This window comes from Leucoraja erinacea, chromosome 7, assembly GCF_028641065.1.
Source record: "Leucoraja erinacea ecotype New England chromosome 7, Leri_hhj_1, whole genome shotgun sequence".
In the NCBI taxonomy this organism is placed as follows: domain Eukaryota; kingdom Metazoa; phylum Chordata; class Chondrichthyes; order Rajiformes; family Rajidae; genus Leucoraja; species Leucoraja erinaceus.
Window position 1 is genome coordinate 26,995,922 of NC_073383.1, and position 23,901 is coordinate 27,019,822.

A 23,901-nucleotide genomic window follows, 5' to 3' on the forward strand; every position below is an offset into this window, starting at 1 on the left:
TCTTTCCCTCTCAACCCCATTCATCTCCATAATCACTAATCAAGAATTGTCGGAAAATATTTATGTCTATCTTTGGTACAAACCAGCATCTGCAGTTCTTTGTTTCTACTAAACTCTTCTGTCTTGCTACAAATGCAGTGCAAATTCAGATAAAGACTCTCAAGCTTCGACTTAAAAAAATGTTTCCCAATTACTCATCCACTTCCTGTTCACTTTACATTATCTGTCTCTTCCTCATGCTATAATTTTCCCTCATCATTTTCTCTTTCTCATCATTCAGTACCACCACTATTTTTTGATTTAAACATCCTTTCATGCCCACATGGAGCACAACCACAGACCCTCCCCTTCCCACTCATGTTCTTTTCAATCCCAGAATAGACGTCCTTAACCCTAGCAGTGGGAAAGCAACACAGCCTTTGTTACAGGCAGCAACTCTGGAGAGAAGGAAAAGGGTGATGTTTTGGGGTTGCGACCTTTCTTCAGGGTCGCAAGAAGGGTCTCTACCCAAAACGTCACCATTCCTTCTCTCTAGAGATGCTGCCTGTCCCGTTGATTTACTCCAGCTTGTTGTGTCTATCTTCAGTTTAAACCAGCATTTGCAGTTCCTTCCTCAAAGAGTACCATCTGTTTCCTCCCTACAACTGTCACTGGCCACAATTTTCCCTGGCTTTGTAACCTTTGTGATTACTCCACTTGCTGACACCCATTTCACTATACTTGGCACAAACAGTGGCGCAACAGTAGAGCTGCTGCCTCTCAGTGCTAGATACCCAGGTTGGATTCTGGACCTTTGGTCTGTGGAGTTTGCACATTCTCCTCGTGACCATGTGGGTTTCCTCTGGGTGCTCCGGTTTCCTCCCACATCCCAAAGGCATGTAGGTTTGTGAGTTTGGTCTCTATAAATTGCCCATAGTATGTATGAAGTGGAGGAGGAAGTGGGATAACATAGAGTTGGTGTGACCAGGTGGTCGAGCTGACAAGATGGTCAGCTTTGACTCGGTGGGCCAAATGGCCTTTTAACATGCTGTATCTTCAAGCTAAACATAATCTTAATGCTGCAAATTATCCATGGAACCCATACCCCAGAGATAGTGTCCTCCATAATGTTTGGGACAAGGACCCAAAATTTATTTATTTGCCTCTGTACTCCACAATTTGAGATTCGTAATGGGGAAAAAAAAATCACTTGTCGTTAAAGTGCACTGTCAGATTTTATTAAAGGGTACTTTTATACATTTTGTTTTCACCATGTAGAAATTACAGCTGTGTTTATACATAGTTCCCCCATTTCAGGGCACCATAATGTTTCGGACACCGCAATGTCATGTAAATGAAAGTAGTCATGTTTAGTATTTTGTTGTATATCTTTTGCATGCAAAGACTGCATGAAGTCTGCAATTCATGGACATCACCAGTTGCTGGGTGTCTTCTCTGGTGATGCTCTGCCAGGCCTGTATTGCAGCCATCTTTAGCCTATGATTGTTTTGAGGGCTAGTCCCTTTCAGTTTTCTCTTCAGCATATAAAAGGATGCTCAATTGGGTTCAGATTGGGTGATTGACTTGGCCACTCAAGAATTGACAATTTTTTAGCATTAAAAAACTTCTTTGTTGCTTTAGCAGTACGTTTGGGATCGTTGTTCTATGTTTCTATGTTGTATTGCTGTAGAATGAACTGCCAGCCAATGAGTTTTGAGGCATTTGTTTGAACTTGAGCAGATTGGATGTGTATATACACATCAGAATTCATTATGCTACTACTATCAGCAATCGTATCATCAACGAAGATAAGGGAGCCAGTACCTTCAGCAGCCATACATACCCAGGCCATAACACCCCCACCACCGTGTTTCACAGATGAAGTGGTATGCTTTGGATCTTGGGCAGTTTCTTTTCTGCTCCATACTTTGCTCTTGCCATCACTCTGATATGTTAATCTTTGCGTCATCTGTCCACAAGACCTTTTTCCAGAACCGTGGTTGCTCTTTTAAGTACTTCTTGGCAAACTGTAACCTGGCCATCTTATTTTTGTGGCTAACCAGTGGTTTGCATCTTGCAGTGTAGCCTCTGCGGACCGTGGTCATTGACAAATCCACACCCGACTCCTGAAGAGTGTTTCTGATCTGTTGGACAGGTGTTTGGGGATTTTTCTTTATTATAGAATTCTTCTGTCATCAGCTGAAGGTCTTCCTTGGCCTGCCAGTCTCTTTGGGAGTAGTAAGCTCACCAATGCTCTTTCTTCTTAATGATGTTCCAAATAGTTGATTTTGGTAAACACAAGGTTTGGCTGATGTCTCTAACAGTTTTATTCTTGTTTCTCTCTCATAATGGCTTATTTGACTTTCATTGGCACAAGTTTTGTCCTGGTGTTGATAAACAGCAATAAAAGTTTCCAAATGTGATGGAAAGACTAGGTGCTGAGAGCTCTCGTATACCTGCATTAAGGAGGCATTTAAACTCACCTGAGCAATTACAAACACCTGTGAAGCCATGTATAAACACTGCTGTAATTTCTACATGATGAAACCAAAATGTATAAAAATTGCCTTTATTAAAATCTGACTTTAACCACATGATTTTTTTTCTATTACAAATCTCAAATTGTGGAGTACAGAGGCAAATAAATAAATGATGGGTCTTTGTCCCAAACATTATGGAGGGCACTGTACATACTGACACTAGTCTTCCCAACTCATTTCCCTGGATGTGTATTTGAGCTGTAGATTGAAGGCACTATGCGTTTTAAATATTCATTCCCTTCCTTTTAAACTGAACTAGAACAAAATAGGTTCCTCAGCGAAATATCTCAGGATATTTTACAGAAAGAAAGAATTACTCAAAAGCGTAAAGTTCTGCTTGTCCAAAGGGCAAGTTTTCTATTTTCCATTTATTTAACCTTTATGACAAATCATTACAGATTTATACAAACTGTAAACAAACTATTCAATAATACTCATTTAACAATAGTATTAGTGCCAACTTAACCAGAGAACACATATGTTACACATTTAGCACAACCTGAAAATTTGACCAGCAGATTATTCTAAACTCTCAGATTCAGCACTGGAGCACTGCAGTGTTATTGATGTACAAAAGCATAAATAAAGCATCCAGATAGTTCAGTACCAATGATCTTCAATCAGTAATCCGGTATGTAGATGTCTTTAAGCTTCTTTATATACAAAGTCGAAACGAAAATCCCAATAACCTAAAGGAGAATTTTGAACGTATTAAAAAGTTGAAACTCTAATGCACAGGGGCCAGGATATTTACTCTCAAGAAGCAAATCAAAGGCATTGGATTAGCCCATTCCTTCATTAATAACCAAGCATTCGACTGTAAACCTTTATACTAACCAGATACATTTAATCTGTGCTTGAAAAAGATATCCAAACAAGATATCTTGTCCTCTCATTGTTGACTTTGTTTTGACAAAACTCAAAACTTACTTGAGGTCTGGTAAGGATCAAGCAATAACATCTTAACATGACTTTCAATAAAACTAATCTATCTCCAAGATAAATTATACAACCTCAATGGCTTGCAAGAATTTCAATAAAACAAATCTATCTCCAAGATGAATTATACTACATCAATGTCTTATGTTGCCAAGTGTGTCCAGAATTCAAGACACTTTTCACCATTTAGGCAAATAATTTTGGCTCAGTTAGAATTTGAAATTAAATTTAAAAAGACATGTAATCAAATATTCTTTGCTATGGACTAGTATGTGGTAGTATTAGTTGAAAGAATGAGGAACCAGCAATTCTTGCAAAATAAGTATCTAACGTAGTACAGAAGAGTGATCCAGAATCATACAAATTATTCAAAGGAATGAAAGAAAAACAGAGCACCAGCAAGAAAGGATTTCTAGATGACAGAATGGGAAAAAGAAAAACTTCACATCTTGGCCATTCACGATATAAACGGATAAGTGAAGCAGTAAAATGGATACATGAGGAACTGCAGATAATGGAATCTTGAGCAAATCACAAAGTACCCGAAGAACTTAACAGGTCAGGCAGCATCTGTGCAAGGAATGATTATCATTGAGTAATCAGTTTTCCAAAGCTGCATTAAAGTCATCAGCATAAATTCTGGTGAGTCTCCTTTCTATGTTAAAGGACTGTGTGAAGGTTTATGACAAAACAATATAAACTAAAATGAGATATCTGAAAACCTATGCCAACAGAACAAATGGTATTAACATTGCCAGGGGGTCGCCACCAATCCTGTCCCCTGTGATTGAATGCAACCCGGTAGACTAGCCTGAAAAGGGGAGCCCGCTGATTCAGCCCCTGCTCCATAAGACCAGGAGGATGGAGCCAGTTACGGAGACGGACGCAACGGGCTAGGGGTGAGCTCAGTCGGTGACGAGGTGGAAACTGGGGTCTGGCCTACCACACCAGAGTTTGGCTGCAGGAGGTGCCCCTGGGGAACAAAGGTGTATGGGCGAGGAAAGGGATGTGGGTTCACTGGTCGCTCCAGATGTCCAAGGAAGGCGATGGCTGGAGTCCAGCAGCCTGGGGCTTGCCTGGAACAGGCAACGCTCATAACAACTAGAGCGCAGATAGACACAAAAAGCTGGAGTAACTCAGCTGGATAGGCAGCTTCTCTGGAGAGAAGGAATGGGTGACGTTTCACAAAACGTCACCCATTCCTTCTCTCCAAAGATGCTGCCTGTCCAGCTGAGTTACTCCAGCTTTTTGTGTCTATTTCAGTTTAAACCAGCATCTGCAGTTCCTTCCTACACAACTGGAGCACAGACTGGACTTTGAAAATGGAGCCAAAACATGCGGGCCACTTGCACGCAGGGGATCAGTGGTCTGTTTCAGTACACTTGCTAATTGGGGATGTGCCTGGGTATGGCAATACTCTGGACTGATTGTAAGAAAATAAATTTCACTGTGTTTGCACTTCACACACGTGACAATAAAAGCACCATTGAACCATTAATATTTTGAACTTTCAGATGGTGCTTTACAATCAGAAGACCAGAGCCCTTTTCTGCATTTAGATTTCCAAAAATGTGTAATGTTTATTCCATCCCACAAGATCCAAAGTTGCTGAAATTAAATACTGGTGTCAAATTGGCCCGTTCTGTAGCAGCCTGGAAGGAGCCAAAGCTGAAACAGTTCAAGGTTACAATGACATTATTGTGCTTGCCCGTCAGTTGGTTACAGGATATCTTGTGAAATCTAAGAAAGTAATCCTGAAACCATGTTCCTTGGAATTATGGCCATGTGCTATTGAGTTTGTATCTCTGGTTGGGTTCCCATGTTTCAGAGTACACTTGCCTAGCAAGTAAGCCTAGTTTCCACCTTACTCCACTTCTGCATCCATCTTCCCAATGACGTGCACAATTCTACAACCCCAAGGCTTGCAAGATACACTGAAGAAAGCTTTAAAAAGTTATACAACAGCTCCCTCAGTAGTAACAGCTCACTTTCAATGTGATTAGAAAACTTAACTCAAAACCTTCTGCCATTGGTCAAGGGAAGAGTGTTACAGGCACAGCATATCAAAAAAAAAAATACTTTGGCTTAAATAATGTCACACCAAACGTACTGGCTTACAAACGCAAGGTCAAACTAGAAGCACAGCAGTAAGATCACTTTGCTTGGGTAGCCGACAACTCAACGGAATGAACACCAAACTTTGCCTCCTGCCTCAATGAACACACATTTCTCCCACCATCTTCCAGTACCCCAGTCTTTAGACATTACTTTAAACTTACTGCAATGAAACAGGCCCTTTGGCCCACCGAGTCTGTGCCGCTCATCGATCACCCCGTACATTAGCCTACATGTTAGGGATACTTTACAATTTTTACCAGAGCCAATTAACTTCTAAACCTGTTCAAATTATTAAAATGGAGATGATTCCTATTCAGAAAAATAAAGAAAAACTTTAGTTTTGTCCCACAAAGTCCATGCTGGCCAATATCACCTATGCTCTATCCTACACACGGGACAATTTTCAGAAGCCAATTAACCTTCAAACCAGAACATCTTTGGAGTGCGAGAACACCCAGAGAAAACCCACACAGTCACAGGGAGAATGTACAAAACTCCATACACACAGCACCCATAGTTCGTATTGAACCCAGGTCTCTGGCACTTAGGTAGCAGCTCTACTGCTATGCCACTTCGCCGCCTGTGTGCACCTTTCCTGTCCTGCGTATGTTCAACTCTCACCCATCCATCCCAGTCTCCAGTTTTCTTTTTACCCCCTTCTTTCCCCTCCTGTCCCTTTCCATCCACATCCCTCCTAAAAGCTTTACATTCCGCTCCTCTCTCTATCCGACACCCTTTTGTCCCCTTTTCACCTCGAGCCTTGGTCACTTGTACAACGATCTGCCAAGCAAGCAAAACCTCACCCCCTTATCCACCCATCACTTGCTAGGTTTATTTTCCAGTTTTCTCACCCAACTCAGTCAGTCTGAAGCCGTGTCCCAAACGGCAATGTCCTTCGTCCATTCCCTCCATGGATGCTGCCTGACCCATTGAATCCAGTACTTTGTTTTGTAAGGACAGTTGAGTTTTTGCAATGGGAACTCTAGACTGCAAAGTACCTCCCTTATCACATTCTGCGCACTCTTTATCTTCCGAGGAAGAGCTAAAGACTGATCTTCCAGGTGCCAAGAAACAAGAGTAGCTCGATAATAGGCTTACCTGTCCAAATGCAAAGCAGACACTGGTTCCTCGAATAATTAAAAAGTACTCTTCAATCCAAGATGATATTGCTTCAGTACAGCCCTGAATGTATCCACAGACAATATTGATCGGAAAAGAAATACATTAATGATAGCTCAGTCATTTGTATTATGCATTGTGTTCACACAAAATATGGTGGCCACAACCTCCCACCATTACTACATTCTATTATATAAAAATAGATTCTTACCATGGAATGGATATTTGACGTCTGGTTGGAAATAACTCTTCCACAAGATTCTGTGATATTGATACAACAGCTCCTTGGAACAGACTTGGTTTCCTGGCTAAACGGAGCCTTCAACCAGTCTGTATAATTGTTAGAACCGCAACAACGAAACTATGGAGATAAAAGTTGAAATAATACTCCAACACTGGAAGTAAATAAACAACTTGAACATTCAAGTGTTATTTACACAGACCAGTTTAACACAACAAAGTACTCTGACGTCTTATACAGATTTTAAGTGACTTCAGACATACATGCAACTCAGGAATACAAAGTTGGCAGGAACAATGATCTACCAGTTGGCAGTAACAATGAGTCCACCACTTCCAATAGAAACTGGTTAAAGAACCAGATTCCACTGAAAACTTCAGTGTGAGGTAATATGCAGCCAGTCTATCCACAAGCCTGGTGTTAGTAGTTCCAGATGTGTTTTTTTTAATTCGTGACATAATAATTGTTAAGTTATACTTCTACCAGTAAAGAATTCAAACTTATATTCACTTTGCTGTGAGGTACCAATGGGCATTTTGACTGGATTGTTTCATTGAAAGAGAGACCGAGGAGAGGCTTAACTGATGTATACAACATTTATGAGACAAAATAAATTGTGCCCATTTCCTTTAGCTAGGAGATCAGAACATTAGTCAGGACATATAGATTAAAAGTAATTTGTTTAGATCTGAAGGATCCAGACCTGAAACATCACCTATCCTTGTTCTCCAGAAATGCTGCTTGATCCACTGAGTTACTCCAGCATTTTGTATAAACCAACGTCTGCAGTTCCTTGTTTCTTCTGGTGCAGGTTTAAGTTTATTGTTGTCACATGTAGTGAGGTGCAGTGAAAAGCTTTGTTTTGTGTGCAATATCAGATAATGCTATATATAAAAATAGTTAAGTCAGACTCGGGTACAAGTCCCTTTGTTATCACCTCTTCCCAACCAACAATGGGCCAGTATAGGCTCTACCCTTTCTTGGTCATCTGTTGCCAGCTCTTTGTTTGGGACTATACTTACCTCCAGTTCCCTTCCCTCTAACTTCAGTCTGAAGGGTCCCAACCCAAAACGTCACCCATCCTTTTTCTTCAGAAATGTTGCCTGACCCACTGAGTTACTCCAGAATTCTGTGTCTATCTCAAGTGCAATAGGTTGAGTGAAGGAAAAGAATCAGAGTGCAGAATATAGTTATCCGCATTGTAACACAAAAATTCCAGAGACAAAGTCCATTGTCCACAATGAAGTAGAGGCGAATCAAACTGTACCCTAACTTGGTCGCCATCCTCTGGCACTCTTTACATGCCGGTCCCAGGAGATGATCTGCTCTCACCCATTACATTCGTTCCACTTTTAAATTGTATTTATATTGTGCAATAAATGTTGTGCCCTTTATCTGTGCGTGGCTTGATTGTATTTACGTATAGTCTTCTTTGTAAGCAAGTAAGTTTTATTTATATAGCACGTTTTAAGTCAACTCGCATTGACACCAAAGTGATTTACATAAGATAAATAATAAGTTTCCATACAAACCATAGAAAAAGGTTAAAAAAATAAAATTTTAATGGCCACAACACATTATAGAGTTCAACACAAACGTCCCCCCCACAGCAGAATCAAAAATTTCCACTGTGGGGAAAGGCACCAGAAAGTTAAGTCCTCTTCCTCCGTGAAACACCAGAGGTTGGGGCCCATTTGTGGCCTTGCGCATTGTGCACATTGTGGCCTGGATGGCTCGCAAACAGTAGCTTTCCACTGCACCTATGGACACATGATAATAATAAACTAAACTTGTGGATGGACTGTTGGAGAATATTAGAGCAGAGATGAAGAATAATGTTTCTTTGTCACCCAGGTGGTGGGAGGCATCCGAGCTATTTTACTGAAATATCTGGAGATGCAGAAATCTCATTAAATTTATAAAGTGCCTGCTCTGTGCTTGGAATAGTTAAGAACATTGAACACTGGATCCAAGCGCTAGAAGCTGAGGCAGTTCTCATTCAACTGGCTCATCAAGGAGCAAGGGTCTCCATCTGTATTGTATTTATTTATTTTTTAATTATACTGTTTATGAATTATCCATTGTGGTAAACATTAATGTTAATTCCAAGCCCTGAGGGGCTGCCTGGGATTGATTATCACACCGTTAAAAATTTACTCCTGGCCTTTACTGAGATCCGGGTGAATAATACTTTTGCCTTTCCACCCACTGAGCCAATGTCTGAGCCTGATTCATACACAAGGACCACACCATATGGTGAAACATGGCCCTTGGACAGAAACTTCTAGATTTGTCACATATGCACGAAAACATTGCTACACTGCAGGAAGGATGGGGAGGCTTTGGAAAGGGTGTTGAGGTGGTTTGCTGGAATGCTGCCTCAATTAGGGGATATTAGCTACAGAGGTTAGACACTTGGATTGTTTTCTCTGAAATGCCAGCAGCTGAGAGGAGGCCTATAGAAGTTTATAAAGGGTTGCCAACTTTCTCACTCCCAAATAAGGGACAAAAAGTCAAAATAAGGGACAAGTTCCCAACCGCAATTCGTTGACCGACTCGGCTGTGGCTGGGTGAATGATGAGTTGACCCGGGTGCTGGACTGCACACAAAACCCAGCCGGCAGGCTAGCTTAGGAGTTTTGGCCCGCGCGACTTTGTGTGCAAAGTCCGGCACCCCATCCAACTCGTGAACCGACGATCGGCCATGAGAAGGGGTGGTGGTGTCGGCGGTAGGCGAAGGTCCGAAGGTCGGGCGCGGCGTTGCTGCTGCACACCATGGGCTGCACTATGTCGGAGAAGGGCGAGGCGGGGCCAGACGCGGCACACCGACCCAACAGTCCCCTCCACCCAAGTAGTAGCAGTCAAATACGGGACAAGGGCGGTCGCATATGGGACAAACAAATTTAGCCCAATATACAGGATGTCCCGACTAATACAGAACAGTTGGCAAACCTAGCCTGGGGTCGTGGTGGAGGCATATGATAGTGGCATTAAAAAGCTTTTAGATAGAGATATGGATATGCAGGGAATGGAAGGATATCAATGTGCAGGCAGATGAGATTAGTTTATCTTGACATGTTCAGCACAGACTTTGTGGGCCAAAGGGCCTGTTCCAATGCTGTACTGTTCCATGGTCTGTATGCTATGTTCTATTTACTCTGAAAGACTCAAACAGTGTTAACTTCACTGTTGCGCCCAATGCAAAACTCTAAAGCAGACAAGAGAATCTGAATCAAATTTAAATGTGGTTAACAAGATTCCATCCAAATTAATCACTCATTGCTCCACTTAAATAAAACCCGAATTGATTCCAAAAATACTGACCAATTCCAGGAAAACATTTACCAAGCAGAATCATGGTAATGCACAGCAAAGGATGTGGCAATTTTCCCCCACCATCTACATTCTAGCCTAATATGGTCTTTGGTGTCAGAACACTATGTGTTGGAGGAACTCAGAAGGTCAGGCAACATCAAAGGAGGCAAAGGAATAGTTGACACCAGGTTATGGCCCTGCAATGGAGGGAAGATAGACCCAGGATAAAGAGGCAGGACAGAAGTCTGGCACCCAAAAAACAGTAACATGGAGTGGTTTGGAGGAAAGGAGGAAGGTAGCCAGGCTGGAAGGTAATAGGTGGAACCAGATATGGCAAGGATGAGGGCAGTGGAACCAAATGGGGGAAAGCACAAGGGTAGGGCCATGGATGAGAAACCCAGTTGGATTGGTCATAAGACATAGGAGCAAAATTAAGCCATTCAGCTCAGGCCGCTCCACAATTCAATCATGGAAGATCTATTTTTCCTTCTCAACCCCATTCTGCAGCCTTTTCCCCCCATAACCTTTGATGGCCTTGTTAAATTGGTGTGTGGATGGTGGCTAGTTGGAAGTGGGAAAGGTGAACAAAAGGAGGGAGAATCCTTTGGACTGGTCAGTGGCAGAGGATCACAGGGGGTTACCAGAAATTGGAAGTTAAATGTTCAAACCATTGGGTCATAGGCTGGCAAGGTGGAAGATTAGATGCTGCTCATATACTTTACATCTGGCCTCAGTGGCTGTGGAGAAGGTGGAGGACAGGCAAGCCTGAAGAAGGGCCCCGATCTGAGACATCACCTGTCCATTTCCCTCCACAAATGCTGCCTAATCCATCAAGTTCCTCCAGCAGCGTTCTATTTACTCAATAGTCCAGCACCTCTTTAGCTTTCTAGGTTGATGACTTAACCTGTTGGAGGTAGTCCAGTCTACATTGAGCAGAGGAGACACTTTGCTCCATTCGGTTCACCCATTGAAACTTGTAGGTAGGCTACATTCTTAGGTTTATATACATTCGATGTTGTTCATGAACCACACCACAATAATTAAGCTCGGGTAACAATTTAAGTGAATTATATTTGGACGATATGCACAAGAACATCCATTTCCACAGACAAAATCTATTATTTGCTATGGTTTTAATTTATCTTTAATGTTCTCTAGATATAGTCCATAAAAGGAAGTGGCTGGTGCTGAAAACATTGCAGAAAAAAATCAAAAAAAAAAACAGGCAGGTCCACTTTCCATCAAAGCAAATGATCTCCACTGGAATTCAGGCAAAATAGCTGAGTAAAGAAGTTTTGCAAAACACCACAGATCTGTTATGGAAAAGCAATGAAAATAGTTTTACCTTGATTTGCAGTTGATCTAACAGTCCTTGTGTGGATATCTCATCATAGTCTTGAAAAGATTGCTCAATGTCATTGTTTAGGTTACTGTACACCTAGAAAATGTGGAGGGAGTGATTAGGGTATGAAGGAGGAAGAAAAAGATTTGATGAAAGCTTTTTGCAAAATATATGTTCCATTAAAAACACTACAAATGTGTGTACTTATTGAAGAAAAATATGAAATGACATCAGTTGGTGTCTGATGAAAAAGTACAGTTTATAAAGAAATGCTTACCTGGCTCCTGAAGATATAGGTAGACAATTCAACCATGATTTCCACAAGAAAAATCAGAATCATCAGAATCAGAAACTGAGGAAAAAAATATATTGCAATGTAACTCATTCAAACAAGACTGCATTCCTATTGCCTGTAAGATTCAGGACCCATTTCTAAGCCCAGTAGAACATCTTGAAAGACTCCAATTGCATGGTGGTGCAGCAGTAGAGTTGCTGCCTTACAGCGTCAGGGACCCGGGTTCAATCCTGTCTACGGGTGGTGTCTGTATTGAGTTTATACATTCTCCCCATGACCTGCATGGGTTTTCTCTGGGGGCTCCCGTTTCCTCCCACACTCCAAAGTTGTACAGGTTAATTGGCTTGGTAAAATTGTAAATTGTCCCTAGTGTACATAGGATAGTATTAGTGTTTCAGGATTGCTGGTCAGTTTCCATGCTGTATGGTAAACCAAACTAAATCACATTAGTTTTGTCTGGAGTCACACATTGGCCAGGCAAGGATGATAGATTTTTGACTTTGAATCTGATGTAACTAAATTAGTGTGACAATGCAAATCTCTTTTTTTTTTTAAGGAAAAGTGGGATAAACAGTGAGGCAAGTGTGGAGTTCAGAATTGAAACTGAAGGCACCATTGCTAATATCACAAAGCGAGTTTGAAATGCATTGCAGATTCATTTTCTTGTTTCTCTGCATGCATCTTGCGGCAATTGTTCTAATGTCTTCTGTTACAATTCAACAAAGAATTCTTAAACCTACTTGTCCAATTTCAGAAATATACTGCCTTGTTCTTGGAATCTGAAGTTTTTGAAGAGATAGTCATATAAGATATTCCAATATTTAATACATCACATGCATGCTATTTTTTTTAATGGAACAGCCACACTAAGAATTTGATAATAATCAGTTTATCAGAGCACAGACTCAAATAAACCAGGTTTTGTCAAGTCAAAGCAGATAAGATGCTCTTGACAGCAGGCCAATTCAAGTAGAAAATATGTTTTGAGGAATGTCTCTAATCAACTTCATCTTGGTAATGAGTTGAATGGGTAGAGTAGAGTTTGGAAAAGAGCACTATAATACAAAAAAAGTCGTAAACGAAATGGCCTGTCCCACTTTCATGATTTAATTCAAAATCTCTGCCGAGTTTAAAGTACCTAAAAAAAATCAAGATCGTTGTAATCTACGAACTCATACGACCTACCACAACTATGTTCACAAATTCCTACGAGTATGTCTACAAACTCCCACGACTATTTCGATGCCCTCCTTACGAGTAAAAAGTTGCAATTTCTTTCATCCCAACCATTTTGTTTTACTCGTGGACATTTTTTATCGGGCTGGAAAAAACGTCCCGACTTACCCTATGCCACGAGTACCTACGGCTGGCATAACAAGCCGCTACGATATATCTACAAACTCCTACAACCTCCTTCGGACTCGTTACGAACTTTCTGCGAGTTTGAATCAAGGGGAAAACTCAGGAGAATTTGTGAATTCCCTTAAGTTAGCCTGGATACAAACCAAACATTTCTGATAAATTACAATCAACACTTCAAATTTGTATTCCAGTCAGTATAATGCACATAGTTGGCCAAAAGGTCAGCATAAAAAAGTTATTCACCAGCTAGTCTTCAAAAAAGATTATGTGCTACAATTTGAGATTTTCAGATAGCAATATCTCAAATGTTAAAGTTGGATTTCATCAGAAGTCCCAACACCAGCCTTTATTCAAAACTGCAAACTGCTAGAACCAGCGATAAAAATCGACTATTAAAACTGCGACTCACTTTATTTAACACCAAGGGAAAAAACTGCTTAATAGCAGGGAATGCGTATATTTCTGTAGCTAGTGGAAGTTGGGAAGGGGTGGGGGGGGGGGGGGGGGGGGGGGGGGGGGGGGGGGGGGGGGGGGGGGAGGAAGAGACTAGGAAGGGGAGAGATTAGGGTGGTTGTCCAATTTCTAGGAATGTCACTGCACAGAAGGCATTGTTTAAAGAAATGTATACTTTTACTAAAACTCTCATTTTGACCACTGTGTTGTTTTTAAATTTGCGCAAAAACGCTACCCTATATCGCTAGGATCACTCTCCACCTTACTCACCATTCTCTGCTCAGATCCACCAAGTTTTGTTCCGATCGGTGGAAGATTACAAAAGTTATGAAGGTTTAAATAAATTGTGAGATCAGCAGATTGGTCTTCTCGCCTGTCAGTCACCATGAAGGAAACGCCCCTTCCGGCACCCGCTGGAGAATAAAAATCCCAGAGGTGGGGCTGAGTCGGTGAGCACATCCACAAGCCGCCCGACCACAAGCCTTCGAGAATAACCTCTGTTTTTTACACAGAGAGTGGTGAATCTGTGGAATTCTCCACCACAGATGGTAGTTGAGGCCAGTTCAATGACTAGATTTAAGAGGGAGTTAGATGTGGCCCTTGTGGCTAAAGGGATCAAGGGGTATGGAGAGAAGGCAGGTATGGGATACTGATTTGGATGATCAGCCATGATCATATTGAATGGCGGTGCAGGCTCGAAGGGCCGAATAGCCTACTCCTGCACCTATTTTCTATGTTTCTAAAGCTGAAGCAGCGGAGTGTGGACTGTGTTCCGTGGGCAGGGGCTGAGAGAGTGACAGGCGCTGGGGACAGGAGCAGCTGAGTGAGTCCGGAGCCGGGTCCTGGAGCCAGGGCTGGGAACCCGGGAACCCGCGAGCCCACACGCGCCCCCCCCCCCCCCCCGGTTTTCATCAAGGATCTCTCTGTACTTTGCTCCGTTCATCTTTCCCTCGATGTTGACTAGTCTCCCATTTCCTGCTGCTGAAAAACATCCCCACAGCATGATTCTGCCACCACTACGCTTCATCGTGATGTATGGTATTGGCCAGATGATGATCGGTGCCTGGTTTCCTCCAGATGTGACGCTTGGCATTCAGGCCAGAGTTCAATCTTGGTTTCATCAGACCAGAGAATCTTGTTTCTCATGCCTTTTGGCAAACTCCAAGAGGGCTGTCATGTGCCTTTTACTGAGGAGTGGCTTCCGTCTGGCCACTCCACCATAAAGGCCTGATTGGTGGTGTTGCACATATAGTTGTCCTTATGGAAGGTTCTCCCATCTCCACAGAGGAACTCTGGAGCTCTGTCAGATTGACCATCGGGTTCTTGGTCACCTCCCTGACCAAGGCCCTTCTCCCCCGATTGCTCAGTTTGGCCGGGCGGCCAGCTCTATGAAGAGTCCTGTTGGTTCCAAAGTTCTTCCATTTAAGAATGACAGAGGCCACTGTGCTCATTGGGACCTGCAATGCTGCAGAAATTGTTTTATACCCTTCCCCAGATCTGTTTCTCGACCCAATCCTGTCTCGGAGGTCTTCATGGCTTGGGTTTTGCTCTGACATGCACTGTCCACTGTGGGACCTGAAATAGGCAGGCGTGTGCTTGCCAAATCTTGTCCAATCAATTAAATTTACCACTGATGGACTTCAATCAAGTTGTAGAAATATCTCATGGATAATCAATGGAAACAGGATGAATCCAAGTTCAATTTTGAGTGTCATAGCAAAGGGTCTGAATACTTATGTAAATGATATTTCAGTTATTTCTTTTTAATTACATTGCAAAAATTTCTAAACACCTGTTTTCGCTTCTTCATTCCGGAATATTGTGTAGATTGATGATAAAAAATGAATTTAATCCATTTTAAAATAAGGCTGTAACGTAACAAAATGTGGAAAAAGTGAAGGGGTCTGAAAGCACTGTAGACATGGACTGCAGCCAAATAAAAAGCTCATTGCCAATTCATTACTTTAGTTTTGTAATAAAATTCCAGCTGCTTCTAGTAAACCACAATAGTGAAGCTGCACACATTTGTGAACTGCACCTTTCTGTGAGAACATGAAACAAGCCTCAAGAACTTACATTGATATCCCCCTCCCCCTGCCGAGGTGGCTTTATCAGGGGAAAATACCTTGCAGCAATTCCAGCTATGAAGACATGCCAACTAAAATGTGAAAAAAAATGAAAGCATGCCTCTCTTGACCTTTTCATTTCGAACTGTCGATGCAATATTGACCGTCTTGACCTTTCCCCTCGCCCGTTTCAACCTATCGCCTATGAATGAGCAGCACTCCTCATTTCGCACCAATCCCGACCTGATCAAGAAACTTGCATCTAAAGGTAGTGTCATTGCAGTTTAGCGCACTGACCTCGACCTGGTAAGTGCCAGACAGCTACTCTCAGACACTTCCTCATACTTTGCCTGGACCACAACTCTATTAACATGCAGCAGACCATCACATCCCAGTCCATAGCACATCTCATTGCATCAGGAGATCTCCACTTCACCTGGGCGGACCCATACCGACTATCTTCCCTCGACAAGCTGATTCCTGATGTAGAATCTCAACACGAGACACTGACCATCTTTTTTGCCTCCGCTCATGTTGTTAGATTCTCAGCTTTCTCCAGTAGTTCATTAAGTTTTGCTCAAGATTCTAGCATGCGCAGTCTAAGAACATGGACATGCGGGGAATTGGATGGGCACATTGATTATGTGCAGGAAGAAAAGAGTGGGTGGGTGAAAGGAGGGGATTTAATTTCAGTTTCTACAACTTAGTTTAGTTATTATATTATAGTGAAACATTTTTTGCTTTGTGCTATCCAGTCAGCGGAAAGACTATACACGTTTACAATCAAACAATCCACAATGCATAGATACAGGATAAAGGAAATAACATTTAGTGCCATATAAAGACCAATAAAATTCACTTAAAGATAATCCAAGGGTCTCCAATGAGATGGATGGTAGGTCTGGACCACATACTGGTAGAGTCTAGGACTTTAAGTAAAAGTACAAGAACAGTTGATAAAATATCAAATACATTACCACTTTCATCGCCATGATGCTTTCCTTCACAACGGAACCAATCCCCGAGAGTGCCATGAAAAATATCAGAACACCAACAATAACGAGCATGGCAGGGACTTCTGAAATCGATTTACCAACCAGTAAAGAGAGAGGGTAGAGGTTCAGGTGGATGGCAGCACCTATCCACAGAAGCTCAACACCAAACACCTGGGAAAGAAAACATGAATCATTTCTGCGTGAGGCAAGCTTCGTGCTGTAATCAGAGTCAGGGAGAGCAGGAGGCAAGCAGGTCCCCATCTCACCCCACTACAAGAACAGGAAGGAATTAAACAGAATGCTTAAAAATCAACGCCCTCCAACCAAGAGGTAAACAAGATCTAACATCTTGTTAACATCTCAAAACTGAAATTGGCCTTAAAAACCTTACAAAAATGGGAAGAAGTGTATGTCAATTGGCTGTTCCAGTTACCTCCAACTTTCATTGAGTCATACCGTAAGGAAACAGGCCCTTTGGCCCAACTTGCCCACACCAACCATCATCTCTCACACTCGTCCCACATGCGTGCTTTTGTGCCATATCCCTCCAAACCTGTCCGATCCATGTACCTGCCTAATTGCATCTTAAATATCGTGATAGTCCCTGCCTCAGCTATCTCATTCGGCTGCTCATTCCACACACTTTCAATATTGTCCTGGCTAATTCTCCATCTCAATACAATATTCCTGCACTTTCCCATCAATAACCTGTTTGGAAATGCCTTAACATTGCAGGTTAAGCTGCCGTACAGATGTTACAATAGAACCAGAAACGCCTTGCACTACGTGCTACTACTTGTTTATAGCCACTGACTGGCTTTAGTACAGAGGCTTACAAAATCCTGGCTTTAAGTAACTAGAATTGCAGGAGGGAATTTTACTGGCAAGTCTGGGCAAATTGGATACACGTGGAACAGCAAATGAATACAAAGCACTGGAGTAACTCAGCAGGTTAGGCAGCATCTTCGAAGTACATTGGCAAAGTTTCTATCACTTCATTGAGGGAGGCAAAAAGAAAGTTTAACGATTCAATTGCATTTTAAAACAAGAACAATGAGGGCAGAGAAGGAACTGCAGATGCTGGTTAATACCTAAAATAGACACAAAATGCTGGAGCATCTTTGGAGCATTTAAGGTCACCTATTCCTTTTCTCTAGAAATGCTGCCTGGTCCACTGAGTTACTCTAGCATGTTGTGTCAATTTTAAGGATACAAAGATTATATGATTTCCTGAACCAGTACGAGGCCTCTCTTGGCTTTGTTTTGAAAACAAAGCTAAGGAAATAAGTGGGTCCTTTTAAAGCTGAGATTGATAGATTGATGATTAGAAGAGCATCAAAGGTTACAAGGAGAAGGCAGGGGAATGTTGTTGAGGTGGAAAAATAGAACAGCCTGATTGAATGGTGGAGTAGATTCGATGGGCGGAATAGCCCGATTCTGCTAGTGTATCTTATGATGAACACGTAAGAAAAGTACAGCGATCAAAGAGTCACGAGCGTTTTATTGTCACACTACGGCACAACAGAACAATGAAATACTTACTTGCAGCAACACTACAGATGTAAAGACAGTACTCTGTAAACACCACAATAAACAGAAAAGGTTCTGCCTGTATGAAAAAATGGTGCAAAGACAAAAGTAATGCCCCCACCCCATCCTATGTAGATCAGAGCTTACTTGGAGGTGGTAGTGTTTAATAGCCTGATGGTTGTAAGGAAGCTGCTCCTGAACCAGGATAGCTTTGAAGAAGGCTTGAAGGAACTTGCAAAAAAAGCTCATAAATCAAGGCAGTGACAAAGTACTAGAATGGAACTGATGCCAATCCAAAAAGCAGTTTCCTCTTATGGATCAGGGCAAACTATAAGCAGTGCTTCAGTCTGGAGAATGAAAGCGGCATCGACGTTTCCAGGAAACGCATGTGGTTGTAGGTTTATCAGCGAACTGGGGAGGACTGGGTTAATTCATCGGCCGCCTCAACATCGTCGGCGTGACAAACACAGACCAGGATAAGTCGTTTTTAGAGAGATTAATATAAGCATTTATTCTACAAAGGAGTATAGGCGGATCAGTGTAATGACCAGATGTAGTTTCCACCGCGAAGGATTAGCTATTTACTTTTCGTATGTGCCGAAAGACTTCAGAGAAGGAATAGAGGCAGGGTATTGAGGGAAGTCACCACTACCTAGACCGTACGAAATTGCGAACAGGGAAATAAGGAAGAAGCCCCAATGAATGTAATAAAACTCAGTTATCCACATCGGAAAAAAAAATCAGGTTAAACATTTACTATGATGTAAATTCATTAAAATGCATCGTATTTTAAGGGGGGGGGTGGGGGTGGGTGAAGAGAGACACCAAGTGCTGGAGCAAAGGTACACAAAAATGCTGTTCTCCAGAAATGCAGCCTGACCCGCTGAGTTCTTGCAGCACTTTGTGTTTTTGTCAACTAGCATCTCGTCTCTTGTGAAACAACTTCAAACAGGTCACCCAGGATTTTAAATTCGACGCGTTAACTATCCAAATTGCGTTGAAGGGCAATTAAAACAGACCATAACGTTTACCATAAAAAGCAAGTTGAGGCCAAACAGCGCGATTTTAAGCATCACTTCTCCTCCATTGTCCGACTCCATCGGAAACCCTGCAAATTAATCTCACACAAACCACCGTAAATGCTGCCGCTTGAATCAGGGCCAACTATAAACACTTCAACTGGACAATATTCTCCCCCCGCCCCCCTAATTAACCCACTTAATAAGCTATTCAAAGCGGGGCATTTATAATGGTACAAATTAGTCAATTAACTGCAATAAAACAAAAAGCTGGAAATACTCATTAGGTCGGTGTACATCTGTGAGGAGAAGAAACACAATGGAAGTTTCAAGTTAAAGGACCTGCCTCGGAACTGGGAAAGAGAGATAATATGCTCATCTAAAATCAAACAGAACATGCTGAAAATTCTCAGCAAAATATTTTTGCTTGAAGTAAAATGTGTAGAGCAGCATTTATAACTAGGCAATGTCATATGTTATAGGAGCAGAATGAGACAATTCAGCCTTCTGTGTCTGCTCTGCCATTCAATCATGGCCTGTTCTATCTTTCTCTCTCGATCTTCCCTCTCAACAGACGATAACCAAAAATACTGGGAGAAAAGATGAGGTAAGCTAGTCAAGAATATAAGAGAGGATAATAAAAGCTTCTTTAGGTATGTGAAGAGGAAAAAATTAGGTAAGACCAAAGTTGGACCCTAGAAGACAGAAAATGGTGAATTTATTATGGGGGATAAGGAAATAGCAGATGAGTTGAACAGTTACTTTGGATCCATCTTCACTAAGGAGGACACAAACAATCTTCTTGATGCACTAGCCAGAGGATCTGGGGTGACGGAAGAACTGAAGGAAATCCACATTCGGCAGGAAATGATGTTGGGTAGACTGATGGTACTGAAGGCTGATAAATCCCCAGGGCCTGATGGTCTGCATCCCAGGGTACTTAAGGAAGTGGCTCTAGAAATTGTGGATGCATTGGTGATAATTTCCCAATGTTCTATAGATTCAGGATCCGTTCCTGTGGATTGGAGCGTAGCTAATGTTATCCCACTTTAAGAAAGTTAAGAAAGGGAATTATAGACCAGTTAGCCTGACATCGGTGGTGGGGAAGATGCTGGAGTCGATCATAAAAGATATAATAGCGGCACATTTGGATAGCAGTAATAGGATCAGTCCGAGTCGGCATGGATTTACTAAGGGGAAATCATGCTTGACTAATCCTCTGGAATTTTTTGAGGATGTAACTAGGAAAATGGACAAGGGAGAGCCAGTGGATATAGTGTACCTGGACTTTCAGAAAGCATTTGATAAGGTCTCACATAGGAGATTAGTGGGCCAATAAGAAAATTGGTTGTCAGACAGGAAACAAAGAGTAGGGATTAACTGGTCCATTTCAGAATGGTAGGCAGTGACTAGTGGGGTACCGCAAGGCTCGATGCTGGGACTGCAACTATTTACAATATATATTAATTATTTAGATGAAGGGATTAAAAGTAACATTAACAAATTTGCAGATGACACAAAGCTGGGTGGCAGTGTGAACTGTGAGGAGGATGCTATGAGAATGCAGGGTGACTTGGACAGGTTGGGTGAGTGGGCAGATGCATGGCAGATGCAGTTTAATATGGATAAATGTGAGGTTATCCACTTCTGTTGCAAAAACAGGAAGGAAGATTATTATCTAAATGCTGTGAAGTTGGGAAAAGGGGAAGTACAACAGGATCTGGGGTCCTTGTTCATCAGTCAATGAAAGTAAGCATACAGGTACAGCAGGCAGTGAAGAAAGTGAATGGCATGTTCACCTTCATAACAAGAGGAGTTTAGTATCGGAGCAAAGAGGCCCTTCTCCAATTGTACAGGGCCCCTAGTGAGACCACACCTGGAGCATTGTGCGCAGTTTTGGTCTCCAAATTTGAGGAAGGACATTTTTGCTATTGAGGGAGTGCAGCATAGGTCCACAAGGTTAATTCCCAGGATGGCTGGACTGTCATATGCTGAGAGAATGGAGCAGCTGGGCTTGTATACTCTGGAATTTAGAACGATGATAGGGGATCTTATTGAAACATATAAGATTATTAAGGGTTTGGACATGCTAGAGGCAGGAAACAAGAAAAGTTCCCGATGTTGGGAGAGTCCAGAACCAGGGGCCACAGTTTAAGAATAGTGAGGTAAGCCATTTAAAACGGAGATGAGGAAACACTTTTTCACACAGAGAATTGTGAGTCTGTGGAATTCTCTGCCTCGGAGGACAGTGGAGGCCGGTTCTCTGGATACTTTCAAGAGCGAGCTAGATAGGGCTCTTAAAGATAGTGGGGTCAGATATGGAGAGAAGGCAGGGACGGGGTACTGATTGTGGATGATCAGCCATGATCACATTGAATGGCGTTGCTGGTTCGAAGGGCCGAATGGCCTACTGCTGCACCTATTATCTATTGTCTAATGTCATTCTCCTGCCTTCCCCCTTGACACCCATACTATTCAGGTATCTGACAATCTCCAATGATTTGGCCCCTACAGTTGTCTGGCAATGAATTCCACAGATTCATCACCCTCTGACAAAAGAAATTCCTTCTCATTTCCTTTCTAAAGCCATGTCCTTTTATTCTGAGGCTGTGCCCTCGGTCCGAGACTCTCCCACTAGTGTAAACCTACTCTCCACATCCACTCTGTCCAGGCCTTTCACTTGAGGCCTGAATGTCACTTTCACTATTGAGGGAGTCCTTTTATCCTTCTAAACTCCAGCAAGTCATTGCATTGCATAAATATTCTGCAGTAACGAGCATTTTTTAAGGAACATTCTCTTATTCCTTTTTCTTTCATATGTGTTTCTTTGACATTGTTATAAAGCGGTGGTGAGCCAGGCTCATTCATCTGTAGCCACTGTCTCATTGTAACCTTTGTAGTGTTTCCCTTTTTCTGAATTCTCGGTTACATTCTCTTTGCACCCCTTCACAAAAATCTTTTCCTTTTCCAGTTTCCTTAATTCCTTCTTACCCCTTGTTTTATAGAATAAAAAAATTGAGATAACAAAGGACACCACTTTATGCATCTTGGCAAACTTGTGCAGTTAGAACATTGAACATGGAATATAGAACAGTACAACACAGGAACTGGCCAAGTTAAGCTCATCTCCTGCAGAATGCATACAGTGGGGTTGTGCCACAACTTGGTTTGGTAACAGCTCTGCCCAAGATCGCAGGTAATTACAGAGAGTTGTTGATGTAGCCCAGTCCATCACACAGACCAGACCTCCCACCATGTTTCATGCTGCCTCGAGAAAACAGCCAACATAATCAAAGACGTTGCACGCTGGTCATTGCTTCTTCTCCCTGCTCCCATCTTGGCAGAAAATACAGAAGCTTGAAAGCGCGCAATACCTGACTTAGGAACAGCTTCATCCCCTGTTATAAGGCTCCTGAATGGTCCTTCCATAAGCTAGGGTACTGTCCGATTCACCTCTACCCCATTGTTGACATTGGACTTTGCATATGTTGAACAATGTTGAGCACTATCTTCTGCGCTCTGTATCCTCCCCTTTGCTCTACCTATTGTGCTTGAGATTGACTATTGTATTTATATATGGTATACCTGATCTATTTGGATAACATGCAAAACAAAACTTTTCACTGGACCTCAATACACATGACAATAAAAAAGCTAATCCAAAGGCTTGGCACTGGAAACTTGGGGCTAAATGCTGTAAAATGAGATTAGTACTAGTGCATTATTATTATGTATTTATTATAAGCACATATTATATTAGTACAATATGTATACTAGTATCAATGGGCATTGATAGGCTGAAGGGTCTGCTTCCATGCTTCTTTACGTAGGGGAGAAGTACACAGCAGAGTGAAGAAAAACAGACAGAGCATTACAGGGTGTTGACCAGTCAGGAGTTTAGCTTACTTTTGTTCAGAAATACAGCGCAGAAACAGGCCGTTCAGCCCAACAACTCCGCGCCATCCAACGATCCCCATACACTAGTACCATGTTGCATACCAGGGACAAATGGCTTTACCAAAGTAATTTAACCTACAAACCTGTGCATCTTTGGAGTGTGGGAGGAAATCAGAACAACTGGAGAAAACCCACGCGGTCACAGGGAGAACGTACAAACTCCATATAGACAGCACCCGTAGTCAGGATCGAACCCGGGTCTCTGGTGCAATGCCACCTTAAGTGTCAAAATAGTCAAATAGTTTGACGAAGGATTAATGAAATTCTTACTTACTGCAGCTAAACAGACCTGTAATCACAATACACAGATAATATATAATGAACACAATTCAATAAATTAATGACCACAATAAGTAATGGCTCTGAAATGATCAAAATAGTATACTGCTGAGGAACCATTATGCTTTATAATAGAATAAAATAAATATATAATATCATAGATGCATATTGCATAGATGTCTAATTGCTTATGTCTGAAAAAGGGTCCTGACCCAAAACGTTATCTATCCAAGTTCTCCAGAGATGCTGCCTGACCTGCTGAGTTACTCCAGTACTTGCTATCTTTTTTTGTAAACCAGCATCTACAGTTCCTTGTATCCAGCATTACCTACTGTTGGTCACCAGATGGCTCA

The 23,901-nt window shown here is 42.0% G+C and overlaps 1 protein-coding gene across 2 annotated transcripts; it reads right to left on the reverse strand.

Annotated features, from left to right (window-relative positions):
• Positions 1-13: 13 nt before the first annotated feature.
• LOC129698789 (CD63 antigen-like) lies at positions 14-23,677 on the reverse strand. Of its 2 annotated transcripts, XM_055638064.1 has the most exons (7): positions 23,353-23,677; positions 16,746-16,934; positions 11,870-11,944; positions 11,596-11,688; positions 6,907-7,056; positions 6,675-6,758; positions 14-3,208 (listed from the first exon to the last, which is right to left on the reverse strand). In XM_055638064.1, exons 2-7 carry the CDS (start codon positions 16,833-16,835, stop codon positions 3,140-3,142), a joined length of 561 nt encoding a protein of 186 aa, XP_055494039.1. In that variant the 5' UTR covers positions 16,836-16,934; positions 23,353-23,677; the 3' UTR covers positions 14-3,139. The 2 variants fall into 2 exon arrangements, with proteins under 2 accessions (XP_055494039.1, XP_055494038.1); XM_055638063.1 differs by lacking the exon at positions 23,353-23,677 and having other exon boundaries at positions 16,746-18,201.
• Positions 23,678-23,901: the final 224 nt, after the last annotated feature.

Coding starts and splice junctions, on each gene's coding strand:
- LOC129698789 (XM_055638063.1), bottom strand. CDS start 17,024: ATGGGGACCTGCTTGCCTCCTGCTCTCCCTGACTCTGATTACAGCACG. Junction 11,945..16,745: donor GCATCATGGCGATGAAAGTG/GTAATGTATTTG, acceptor TTTTTTCCTCAG/TTTCTGATTCTGATGATTCT. Junction 7,057..11,595: donor TAGATCAACTGCAAATCAAG/GTAAAACTATTT, acceptor TTATCTCCATAG/TTTCGTTGTTGCGGTTCTAA.